Here is a 12433-nt window from a genome sequence, read left to right as displayed (position 1 = left end):
TGTATATTAAATAAATAATTGTTAAAAGAGAGAGGAAGAGTTGGGGAGGGTGAATTTTAGAATTATCCTTGTCTATCAAGAGGAAGGCTGGCTGGACTAGGTAAGACCATGTCTCAAAACAACAGAAGCAAACAAAAAGCCAGGCCATGGAACAAAATTTGTGAGTTTAAGACATAGGTAATGAAAACTTTATGCAAAAAGAACACAGTATCTAATAAATCATACGGTAGCAGTTTATAATCCATGAAACTAGACCTCAGAGTTAAAAGCCACTTTGGAAAGTAAAAAATTTCAGAGATCATTAGATCTTAAAAACAGTAGAGACAAGCAGGAACAAGAGGTTGATGCATCTGCATGGAAACAAACTCAGGCTGTCTGGTGGCTATTCAGGAGGCTGAAGCATTAAGAGTCACCAATGAGTAGCTTCTTTAGTCTACAAAGCGAGTTTAAGACCAGCCTAGACAACTTAAGAAACCATCTCAAACAACAACAAAATGTCCCCACAATAACTAAAAAGTAGGCTTTTTGCAGGCTGCCCAAGTTGCTCTCCAGGAGAACTCAGGGGCTCTCATCAGTGAGGTCTTAGTCACCTTCAGAGCATCTGTGACTTCAGAGAAACACAATGCCTGTTTGCTTAGGACTGACTTCATAGAAAGGCCAAAAACAAAAAGGGCAAAACGTTAGGATTCGATGGAAGCCGAGTTCAAAAGGTATGGCATGGGTCCCAGGCCAGCCAAGGGGGGGGCTACCCAGAGAAAACCTGACTTACAAAAATGTAGTCACAGTGTTTTTATTGACATGTGCACTTTAATCATTTTAGCAATGTCTAATATTATGCTACATAGATGCCAGTTTACTCAGCTAATCTACTTGAGCTAGATTATTAACGACATAATCATTTTCATCCAGTAAACCTTCGCATAGATCCTTTTGTAAAGAACTACTTCCTGGGAGTAGGATAACTATGCATTTGTGCTCCACATCTAAAAATTAACCTTTTGCGGATGATCAAATACTCAACAAGGAACACCTTGAGAAAAGGTTTGTTTTGGCTCAGAGCATGTGGTCACAGCATGAGGTGACACCATGAGGGAAAGCGTGGCACCAGGTGGCTCCCTGACAGCTCACTTCCATTTCTGCCATCAGGAAGTAGAGAGATCAGGCTAGAAGGAGTAGGCTAACTCCCGAGGCCCTCCCTCCCTGTCCAGTGAAACATTTCTGGCAGCTAATCCTGGCCTCTTAAAGGTTTCACAACCTCTCAAATGGCACTGCCAGCTCTAAGTATTTAAATATTTACATTCAAACTTTACCAGTAAAATGTGAATGATCACATCCGCAACTTTCTCAATGGTGTATATATTAAACTTTACTCTTCCTTTTCTTTAGAGACAGGTCTAATGTGGCACAGGCAGTGTGGAACTCACTAGACATTTTTATTTTCTTTTGTTCTTGTCATAGATAGATCCCAGGGCTGTGTGCGAGCTAGTCAAACGGCACTGAGCTCTCCAGTCTCAGCCTCAGACGTGTGATTCACCTGCTTCTATTTCCCACAAACATGTCACCATTTGCTCTGCAGACCAGGCTGGCCTTGAATTGAAAAGATCCACCTGCCTCTGCCTCCTGAGTGCTGGATTAAAGGTGTGAACCACTACTTCCTGGTTATTAGCAACTATTCAGAGCCTACAACCTTTTTTTTTTTCATGTGCAAACTTAACAAATCTGAAAGAAACCTATTTTAAGGGGAAGAGTGACATACAATCAAAAACAGAAACACTGAGAAATGTGCTAAGCCAGACATGGTAGTGTGCTCTGGTAATTCTAACCCTTGGGAGACTAAGGCACGAGGATCCTTGGCCATTCTAGGACAACCTGGGCTAAGAGTATGACTACCTCAAAATACAAACAAAACATGAAATATGTTGAAATTTCTTTCCTTTGAGCTTTGGTCTCATGTGTCCTAGGCTGACCTTGAACTCTAGATCCTATCACCTTCTCTACCCTAATACAATTAATTAATTACAAACACACCACCTTACCAAGTTTATGTTGCTATGGGGCTTGAACCTAGGGCCTCTTTAGTGCCAGGCAAGCACTCCACCAACTGAGGTCCATGCTCAGCTTAGCTTATGTTTAAGATGGGATTTTCTTTCTTAGAAGACTTATTTTCCTTAAATGTATGAGTCTTCTGCCTACATGAATCCATGTGCACCGTGCACATGCCTGGTGTCTGAAGTCAGAAGAGGGCATTGGATCCCCTGGAACCAGTTACGAATGGTTCTAAGCCGCCATCATGTGTGTGCTGGGAACTGAATCCAGGTCTTCTCCAAAAGCAATAAATGCTCTTAAGCACCGAGCCATTGCCACAACCTGAGATCTTTTAAAAAAAAAATTTATTTTTAAATGTGTAAGTATGTATGTGTGTGCCTGGGTGTATTCGTATATGTCATGTGCATTCAGGACAGACAAGAGCATCAGATCCCCCAGAACTGGAGTTAAAGACGGTTGTGAGTTGTCCAGTTTGGGAGTTTGGGATGAACCTGGGTTCTCTGCAAGAGCAGCTAGTACTATCAACTATGGTCAGAAATGAGGAGCAGTCTATAGAGTGCAGGCTGGGCCTCAACAGCTAGACTGCAGCAATTCTCTTGCCTGGGTTTATCCTCTCAAGTGGTACAATTATAATATGAACAACCATGCCAAGCCAGATCATCATTCAAAACTCTTTTATTCCTCAGTGCTAAGAAAAAACAAACAAACAAACAACAACAAAAAAAACCCACGCCGGGGGCAGTAGTGGTACACGCCTTTAATCCCAGCACTTGGGAGGCAGAGGCAGGCGGATTTCTGAGTTCGAGGCCAGCCTGGTCTACAGAGTGAGTTCCAGGACAGCCAGAGCTATACAGAGAAACCCTGTCTCAAAAAACAAAAAACAAAAACAACAACAACAAAAAAAGACAAAACAAAACAAAAAAAAACCCAAGGCTTCTGCAAAGCTAAGCAAGAGCCCTACCACTAAGCTGCTAGATTTCTCAACCCCAGCCTCACATTTTAATTTTATTTTTAGAAATAGGGTCTATGTAGCCATGACTATCCTAGAACTCTATATAGACCATGCTGGCTGCAAACCCACAGAGATCTGTCAGGCTCTGCCTCCTGAGTCCTGGGATTAAAAGCATGCCTACCTCATTTTTTGTTTTTTGTTTTGTTTGTTTATTTGTTTTGCTATCCTAGAACTCACTCTGTAGACCAGGCTGGCCTCAAACTCAGAGATCTGCCCGCCTCTGCTTGCCAACTGCTCGGATTAACAGCACGTTCCACCACGGTCTGGCTCTGGCCTCACATGTTTAATGTATAGACAACAAATCACGCAGAAGGTGCTTATATCAGTAACAGTCTGAGACTCTAGCTGGGCAGTTTTTTACCTATTTTTAAGACTTTCCGCCTTCTCCTTCCACCATACAAGTCCTGAATATTTGATTTGCTCAGCAAGGCTTGGGAGCGAGTGCCTTCATCCCCTGAGCTATGGAACCAGCCATTCCTTACCTTTTCATGCGTTCCTGTTCACTAGTGTCCAAAGCTCTCAGGGTTCGGGCATAAAGGACAACGATGTCACTGTGCTTGGCTTTCTTGTTGCACTAAAGAGTCCAATGAGACACAATCAATATGGCTCTAGGAAGTCTGACTTAATGCAGAGTCCTCGTTTACGGCCCTTACCTGAGGACACTTTCGTGTTTGTCCTTTGAGCCATTTAGAAATGCATCCATATCCAAAGAGGTGGCCACAGCGTAACGCTGAGAGCCGGTGGTCCCCAGCACTGGTCCACTGCTCCAAACATATTGTGCAAGTTTCCCCTTCTTCATCTTCCACCGAAATGAGATCTTTGGGCTTCTGGGGAGACTGCTGGATGAAAGGTGAAATTTAAGTACTTAAGTATATAAAAACCTAATGAAGACCTTCAAAGAATGTACAACACCTACCAGATACATGCCATTCTTATAAAATACAATCTGACAAAATATACATTGTATACTGTATGTAACATCTGCTTCTGGGGGTGAGGTGGAACCGGAGACATTCTAAGCATGTCTTCTACCACCAAGCTACATGCCAGCAATACTGATTTTGTTGTTGTTGTTGCTGCTGCTATTGTTGAGAAAGGGTCTGAATACAGAATCATACTGGCTTCAAATCAAATCAGACTCTCTCGACTTGAGTGCTGGGGTTGCAAGCGTGCACCATCACACCTGGCATGCCTTTTGTTTTCATTCATTCATTCACTCACTCACTCATTTCATGCGGGGCTAAAAAGACAACTTGCAGGGGTTGGTTCTCTGTTTACCGAGAGTGGGTCCCCGAGAGTGGGTCCCCGAGAGTGCCTTTACCAGCAGAAGAGCTACCTCTCTGATCTACTAATTTTGATTTTACAAAATTCTCTGATTCTCTTTCTTTTCCAAAGCTTTCCGGTTTAACCAGATTCCTCATGTAAAATGGAGAAACCTCAGCTTACATTTAAAAGGATGTTTAAGTCGGATGTGGTGGCATAGGCCTGCAATCCCTGAGCTCAGTAGGCCAGGGACAGAGGATCCTGAGTTAAAAGCCAAACTGACTTCAGGGAAGACCTCTTAACAAGACAAAAGGAATGAGGGGTGGGAGAGAAAGACAACATTGGTGTCAGGTTACCTCTTTCGGGGCTTCATCACCTCCTGTGACAGATGTAGCTTCTTGGTCTGTTGAGTCTTGTCCTATCAAGGTGCATCCAGAAACGGTAGCAGGAATAATGTATAGAAGACACAAGTTAGCTAGGAGAGACTAGCAGGAGAGAAGAGAGCCTCACTGTAGCTACCCATCCGAATTCATGGTATTTATACACAGTATTCTCCAAAAGAGGATGCCAATTCTACCTATTCAACGTCGGTTATTTACTTATTTTGGACATTTCATGAGTAGACCAAACCCACAAGTATCCAGCCCTCAATTTAAAAAAGCAACTCAGGTGTTACAGAGAGAGAGATAGCTTTGTGGTTTAGAGCCCTGGTTGCTGTTGCTCAGAGCCACCCTAACGTCAGTTCCAGGGAACACGATACCCTCTTGGGTAGCAGGCATGCATGTAGTACACCCATATACAGATAACACATATATACAAATAAAATTAATCTAAAGAATATAAAGACTCACCAAGTCTAAGCCCTCCCCCATTGCTTTTGTGTATATTCGAATACTAGACAAGCCTTAAAGAGTCAATACACTTGTCAAGACTACCGAGGACTTTTTTTTCCCCCAATGTAAACAACTGTATCATTAACGCACCTTGAAAAATTAATAGTAATTTGTTAACATCATCTAATAGGTAAGCTAGTTTACATTACAGTTGTTCTGTACAACAGACTAATTCTTGTCTTTTTCACTGTAGTTTTACAAAATTCTTCCAAACTCACTTCCTTTCCCTCTTTGCTACCAACGTGGAGAAACTTCCTAAAATGTCCTATGTCTTGGATCTGGCAGTTGATTTACCCACTGTACCGCTTAACTTTTACATGAGTTTGGCCTTGCTTGACATTGGCGTAGCCACCACCATATCCTAGTTCAACATGGCTGCAGGAACCAAGCAGAGTGGCAAACATTCTTAATGCCCCGCCACTTAGGAAAACAAGCAGGCTCACTTGGACCTGAATTTGGGACTGGCCTTGTCAACATGAGAAATACCTCATCTACAAATAAAACATTCTAATTACTTCAGGAAGATTCCGTATGTTCATTCTGTCATTTCCATTTGGACTTGCAGGTCTAACCAGCCTCTAAACAATCCTTTTTGCTGTTTCTAGATGCCAAGGTTTTCCTTATTCAAGCCTTGCTTTCATTACCCACGCTCTGCTGACAGCAGAACGGCCTCATCCTTTTTAGTATGCTTTTGTGTACACACAACACACAGGGTCAGGTCAGCCTTGGCACTGCTCCTAAGAAGCCATCTACCCCCTTATCTCTTCTGTCCCCCTTCTCTGGGTCTAAGAGACTGGCCTTGAACTTGTGAGCTTCCCGCCCATCCTCTTCAGTAAGTGACTACCAGCATGTGTTAACCACAAGTAGCCCATTTCATACACTAACCTGATTCACTTGTCAAGTATTCTCTTCCGTAGTATAAAGAATGAATCCAACCAATTTCAATGTTTTCCAGTTCACTACCAAGTTGTAACCATAATATTCAAGTCATTTAAAAAAAAAATTTCTATATTTTTAGGATTTGAAAACATCAAGAGAAAAAAGCCTGTATCTGATGAGATGCTCCCTTTTTTGGTTTTATTTCAAGGCAAGGTCTCACTACATAGCCCAGGCTGTCCTGGAACTCACTCTGTAGACCAGGCAGGCCCTTGAACGAAGTCAGAGATGGCCTGCCTCGGCATCTCAAGTACTGGGATTAAAGTTATACATGAATTCTAACAGTTTAGAGCTCACTTAGGGTCTTTGGAAAAATATATCTGTTTACTTCTATCTCCAAAGGGCTAGGATTAAAGGCACACAGTATTATGCTCAGCTTAAATATATAATTTTATTTGCAGTCATAAAATGGCGATATCTCTCTTATTAGTGCTACAGTTACAAGCTAGAAAATTTTTTTGCTACTTAAAAACAAAATCAGAACCTCAAAAATGACTCAGCAGTTAAGAGCGTAGGCTGCTCTCGAAGAGAGGACCAGGGTTCAATTCCCAGCAGCCGCTTGGTGACTCACACCCATCATATAACTCTAGCCCCAAAGAAGCCAATGCTGTCTTCCAACCTCTTTGGCCACAGGCATGTACATGGTACACATACATATGTACAGGAAAAACACGTATAAACATAAAATGATAAAAAATTTTTAAAAATCTAAATCTATTTTCTAAAGTAAAAAGGTACTGGTACTGAGAGAACACAGTCTGTGTATCAGTCGGTTTTTAATTTAATCAAGACATCTACTTTAGTGGTCTGTTTACCAACTGCTAAATAAAATCCATTTACATAATGCCTAACACTATACTAAGACTAGAAAAGTCACAACTCAGACCACTGAACTTTTTGTGAGACAGCCTCACGCTATAGCCCAAGCTGACCCTGCATTCACATCTCCTCAAAATGATGGCACGATAGACATTTGTGCCAACAACAGAGGCATACAGAACTTTTAAATACACAACCCACTCTCTCAAATGTAGTAAGTGACTACAGCAATGCTATCTTGTCCTGACTATTTTGTGCCCTTTAGCCACACATCCACCTTGGCAACACTTTTGGGACTGTCCATTAATTATCCTGACCGTGGCCCTGATGTAGTAACAAAATAATTATATGTTTGTGCAGGCTAAACATAAACTAAAACAACCAGAGGAAGCATACATCAACAACTGTTGCCTTGTGTCTGCAAAACACTGCTAGGTTTTATAAAAAATAAAAAAAGACAGATGTTACAAGGTTACTCCAACCCCTTCTAACACTGAGATAATGTGTTGGGCTTTTTTTTTTTGGACTTTAAAATGATGTACCCCTGAACTTTGGCATCGAGATATATTTTGGAGATGGTAGCCTACTTTTGGTCTGGCCATTGTTAAAGGACTCTTACATTCATAACTGACTTCATTAGTGTGATTGTTGGTAACTCTCTCAGGCCGATCACTTCAGAATAAAAAAAACCAGAAGGGAACGCCACGTGCTGTTGCACAGGGACTGACTTGTTGGAACACAAATCACAAAAACTTATGAGTCAGATCAGAGTCTTTTAACATCTCCATAGCCAGTGAAATTTATCTACAGTTTATGGGCTTTAGTTTTATTAGCACAAGTCTGGGTAAAACACAGACCTGGAATGTCGGCTTCAGGTTCTTCTGCCTGGACAGTAACCTCTTCATTCTCTCCAGAGCTGCTGCTGTCAGAGTCAGTACCTGATGCCTCTGAATCACGAGCAGGAGCTTGTGGGTAAGGCTGAGACCTGCTTACCTGAAAGGAGGTATTCACTGGTGTTCTCAACCTGTATGTGTATAGAGACAAAAGAATTATGGCCCAATGGACCATCCGTGCAAGAACAATCTAAGATAGTGTCAAAGAAATTCCTAGTTATTTCAATCTATTTCCAGGCTGTTAAATGCTTCCACTGAAAGCTGAGTGAATGAATAATAACAGATTATAGGACGGGGGAGATAGCTCGACAGATAACAGCATTTGTGCTTACACAGGACCTGGTTTGGTTCCCAGCACCCACATGGCAGCTCACAACTATCTGTATTCCAGTTTAGGAGATCTGATGCCTCTCCTGGCTTTGATGGGCACTAGGCATACAGGTGGTATAAATACATACTCACAGGCAAACAATTGTGCACTTAGAAACAAATATAACTGGGCTAGAGGGATGGCTTAGTGGCTAAGATACTTAATTGGTCTTCCAGACCAGAGAAGCAGGGCTCAGTTCCCTGCCACCACATGGAGGCTCAGTCATCTGTAACTAGCTCTAGGGGATCCAATACCTCTGGCTTCCTTGGGTACCTGGCCTCTCATGCACACACTTAAACACAGACCTCCACATAGATGCACAATTTGAAATAATAAAAATTACACACATGGGTTGGAGAGATGGCTCAGTGGTTAAGAGTGCTGACTGTTCTTCCAGAGATCTTGAGTTCAATTCCCAGCAACCACATGGTGGCTCACAACCATCTGGTAATGAGATCCAATGCCTACTTCTGGTGTGTCTGAAGAGAGCAACAGTGTGCTCACATAAAATAACAAATCTTTAAAAAAAAAATTACACACACACATAAAACTTAAAAAAAAAAAATACCAGATAAGGTAAATAATGGTTAAATATACTCTTACTCCTTTTTTTTTTTTTTTTTTGGTTTTTTCGAGACAGGGTTTCTCTGTGTAGCCCTGGCTGTCCTGGAACTCACTCTGTAGACCAGGCTGGCCTCGAACTCTCGAACTCAGAGATCCGCCTGCCTCTGCCTCCCAAGTGCTGGGATTAAAGGCGTGCGCCACCACCGCCGGTTGACCTACTCCTTTTCCCATTCAAATTATAGGGTCTTTTAGAAAACCAACCACCAAACAGATCACAGAGAGAGGATTTTCTCAGAACAGGCCTTGTATTCCAACAGCACTGCACTCCCCATGGTGGCTGTCCAACAGTCTGTTTTCAAGCATACCATGGTCCTGGACAAAGGACCCAGAATAGGGAACACTACAAAACGCACCCAGAATCACTCACTATTCGTTACTAGTCACACCCTAGATTACTACAGGCCTTCAGCTAATTCTCAGTTATGAAAACTTGATTCAAATTTTACTCCTTTACTACTCTAAGGAGAAATTTTCCCATAGTCCTAGTCTGGTTTTTTTTTTATGTTTCCTTTGTGTAGACCTGGCTGCCCTGGAACTCGCTAAATTGGTCTTGAACTAACCAAAGGATCCTTCAGGCTCTGCCTCCCAAGTACCAGGCGGCATGTGTCACCACAGCCTGGCATATTCTGCTATTTTTGGTAAAGTGCTAGCATGCATAAGGTCCAGAGGTCCAGAGTTGGATCTCTGGCTCCAACCCTGAAGAATCTCCTAAGAACACTTTGTGTCCTTCCATCCCCTTTTCTTTGAAAAAACATGATTTCACTAAGTAGCCCCAAATAGGCTGGCCTTGAACTCAGAGGTCCACCTGCCTCTGCCTCCCAAGTGCTGGTATTAAAAGGAAGCATCACCATATCCAGTTTTCTTCCTTTCTTTCTTTCCTCCTTTCTGGTCTCAAGGGGCCCTAGTTGGCTTCTAACTTGCTATGTAGCCAAGAATGACCTTGAATTTCTGACCTTCCTGATCTACTTTCCCAGAGCCAGGATTAACGGTATGCACCACCATTCCTAATTCAGTGTTGCTGGGAATCAAATCCAGGACGTAGTGCAGAGCAAGGAAACTCTACCAAGATGGCTACACCTCCTTAGCTAGGGGTTTCTTAAAACTAAAGAAATCCTTTTTACCTGTTCTTAACCAAGCTTAGTTCTTTTGTTTGTTTTGTTTTAGGACATGATATCCTCTATTATGTAGACCAGGCTGGCCTCCAACTCAGGGATCCTCCTGACCCCACCTCCCATGTGTGGGATTAAAAGAATGCACCACACCTGGCTGGCCCCTCAACTTTTTTTTTTTTTTTTTTAATGTGTATAGCATTTTGCTGCATGTATCTCTGTATACCACCTGAACACAGTACAAAGGGCAGAAGAGGGTCAACAGATCCTCTGGAACTGCGGTTAGAGAAGGTTTGTTATCTGTCATGTGAGTACTAGGAATTTAACCCGGTTTCTCCGGAAGAGCGGCCAGTGGTCCTACGTGCTGAGCCGTCCCTCCAGCCCACACTCGGCTGTTCTTTGCCGTCTGCAGCGCTAGACTTCTTAAGCTTTGTGGTGACCGGTGTTCTGGTCTCTCCCGCTCATCAATATGTCTAGGGTCAAATTCACATTTACACACTAGAGTTAGAATGTGTGATGAGTGGAGGATGACTCTGGCTGCCAGAATCAAGAAGGAAGCAGTTTGTGACCTTGGCCGAAGGGTCTGTTGGAAAGAAGAGCTCACTCATTTTCCCAACTTTGAACTTCCGGTCTAAGGCAGAAGCTGCTACCAGTGAGTTAACAGCTAACACTATTGTGAGAAATTCGTCTAAATTTCAGAAAATTCAGAAGCGGGCAGGCATGGTGGCTTATACATTTCTAATTTCAGCACTCAGGAAGTAGAAACAAGAGGGTATGTTATTCCCAGGCCAGCCAGAGCTGTAGAGTAAGATTTTATCTCATTGGGGAAAAAAAAAAAAATCACCAAAGCCAAACAGTGAAAAAACTCTGCCCAGTGCTGGGGAGCAAACCAATCACTTGAGACTGGCTGGTAGGACAGAGCCAAATCTAGCAAATTGTCTTCTAACCTCTAATTCCATGCTGTGGCCAGCGTAAGTGTGCTCACACGCATACACAAAAATAAGCACGTTTTAAAAAAAACAAAAAACAAAAAACAAAACCCTACTTTCAAACAAAGAACAAAAAATATAGTTCAGAAGTCTGAAGCAGTCCTGGGAAAATTCACAGTTACACAAATTCAGTGTCCAATTTGCTTCTTAAACACGTTATCAGGGAACAGTATCATATTTATCTTGTTCCAGAATCCACATTGTTTCAACGTTGTCCAACATTTATTCTATGAGCCACCACTCCACAACTAAATTAAAATTTTTTATTGTTATTTTTGAGACAGGAGTTCTGTAGACCGTGCTAGCTACAAACTTACAGACATCTGCTTGCCAAGTGCTAGGATTAAAGGCATGCACCATCACACCCAGCATTAGGAAAAAAAAAAAAAATTCTTAAAAGGTGAAGGCATACACCATGGCTGGGAAGATGGATGGCTCAGGGATAAATCACCTGCCATACAAACACAGGGACCAGAGTCCAGAAACCCAGAACAATTCGTAAACATGGGAGGGCCACTTATAACTCAGGAAGATAAGAGATCCTCTGAGCAAGCAAGAGTCGTATGGAAGAATTCTGGGTTTAACTGAGACTCTGCCTCAACACAGGCGTGCACACAGCTCACACATATTTGAAAACATTTTAACTAAAAAATAAAGAGGCCAACCATCAATAGATACTGCTGCTGACAAACTTGCCTCTATAGTATTCAAGGAACCACACTGAAACCCATCTCAGTACTAAATGAAGTAAACAAGGCAAGTACTAACTTTATCTGACCTACCAAGACGTGGCAATTCTGAAAAGATAACTTTGGTGGCACTGGGGGGTGTGACCAGAATCCGAGCTTCATACCTGAGAGCGGCATCAGTCACTTATATTTTACCTGGCATTGTCTAGCCTCCGAAACCTTCCAGCTCTTGTCCTCAGAGTGGGTCCCGTTCTTCTCCTTGTTCTTATCGGCCCTGCACTCCCCGCCCTGTGGTCTGAATGTGAAGGTCTCAGCAATTCCAGCATGTTATGAAGCCTCTGCAGCCCACTGATGAAGTAGTTCATTGAAACCGCTCTAGCAGCTCCGACGGCATGGTCAGCATCAGACCCCTCACTACGTTCCTCTGAAGTTCCAGGATTGACAATCTCCATATTTTCTTCTGAGGGCTGTACTTCCTCCGTGGATGCTGGTGGCACAGGCTGTAGAGTGGGTAGTCCACCTTGGCTGCTGACCACTTCAGCAGAGTCAGGCTCAACACGTGCTTCACCTTGGCTATTGACCAGTTCAGCAGGGACAGGCTGGAGAAGGGGTACCCCATGGCTGATGACTTCAGTTGGAGGAGCTTGTTCTATAGTACCATCTAATGGTACCTGAAGGTCACAGTCCATTGCTTCATGAGCCATCACTGGGGATATAGTATTTGTAAAACATATTAGTAAAACAGGTTTTTTAAAAATGTTATATAGCCGATACAAGTCTTTCAGAATTT

The 12433-nt window shown here is 42.6% G+C and overlaps 1 protein-coding gene across 2 annotated transcripts in view; it reads right to left on the bottom strand.

Moving 5' to 3' along the window:
* Positions 1-12433, bottom strand: part of Rfwd3 (ring finger and WD repeat domain 3) — a 28390-nt gene that overhangs the window by 13756 nt on the left and 2201 nt on the right. The window contains exons 2-6 of one of the 2 annotated variants that reach the window (XM_028768599.1): positions 11839-12349; positions 7827-7993; positions 4678-4739; positions 3712-3897; positions 3541-3632 (exon numbers count right to left, since the gene is read on the bottom strand). In XM_028768599.1, coding sequence (XP_028624432.1) covers positions 3541-3632; positions 3712-3897; positions 4678-4739; positions 7827-7993; positions 11839-12347 — 1016 coding nt within the window. In that variant the 5' untranslated portion in view covers positions 12348-12349. The remainder of the gene's footprint in view (positions 1-3540; positions 3633-3711; positions 3898-4677; positions 4740-7826; positions 7994-11838; positions 12350-12433) is intronic. The other variant, XM_028768601.1, reaches the window with a different exon arrangement.

The sequence above is a fragment of the Grammomys surdaster genome, unplaced genomic scaffold (assembly GCF_004785775.1).
Source record: "Grammomys surdaster isolate TR1022 unplaced genomic scaffold, NIH_TR_1.0 187, whole genome shotgun sequence".
Taxonomy (NCBI): Eukaryota; Metazoa; Chordata; class Mammalia; order Rodentia; family Muridae; genus Grammomys; species Grammomys surdaster.
The sequence above is the reverse complement of the archived record's forward strand: the minus strand, read 5'-3'. Positions and strand labels throughout refer to the sequence as shown.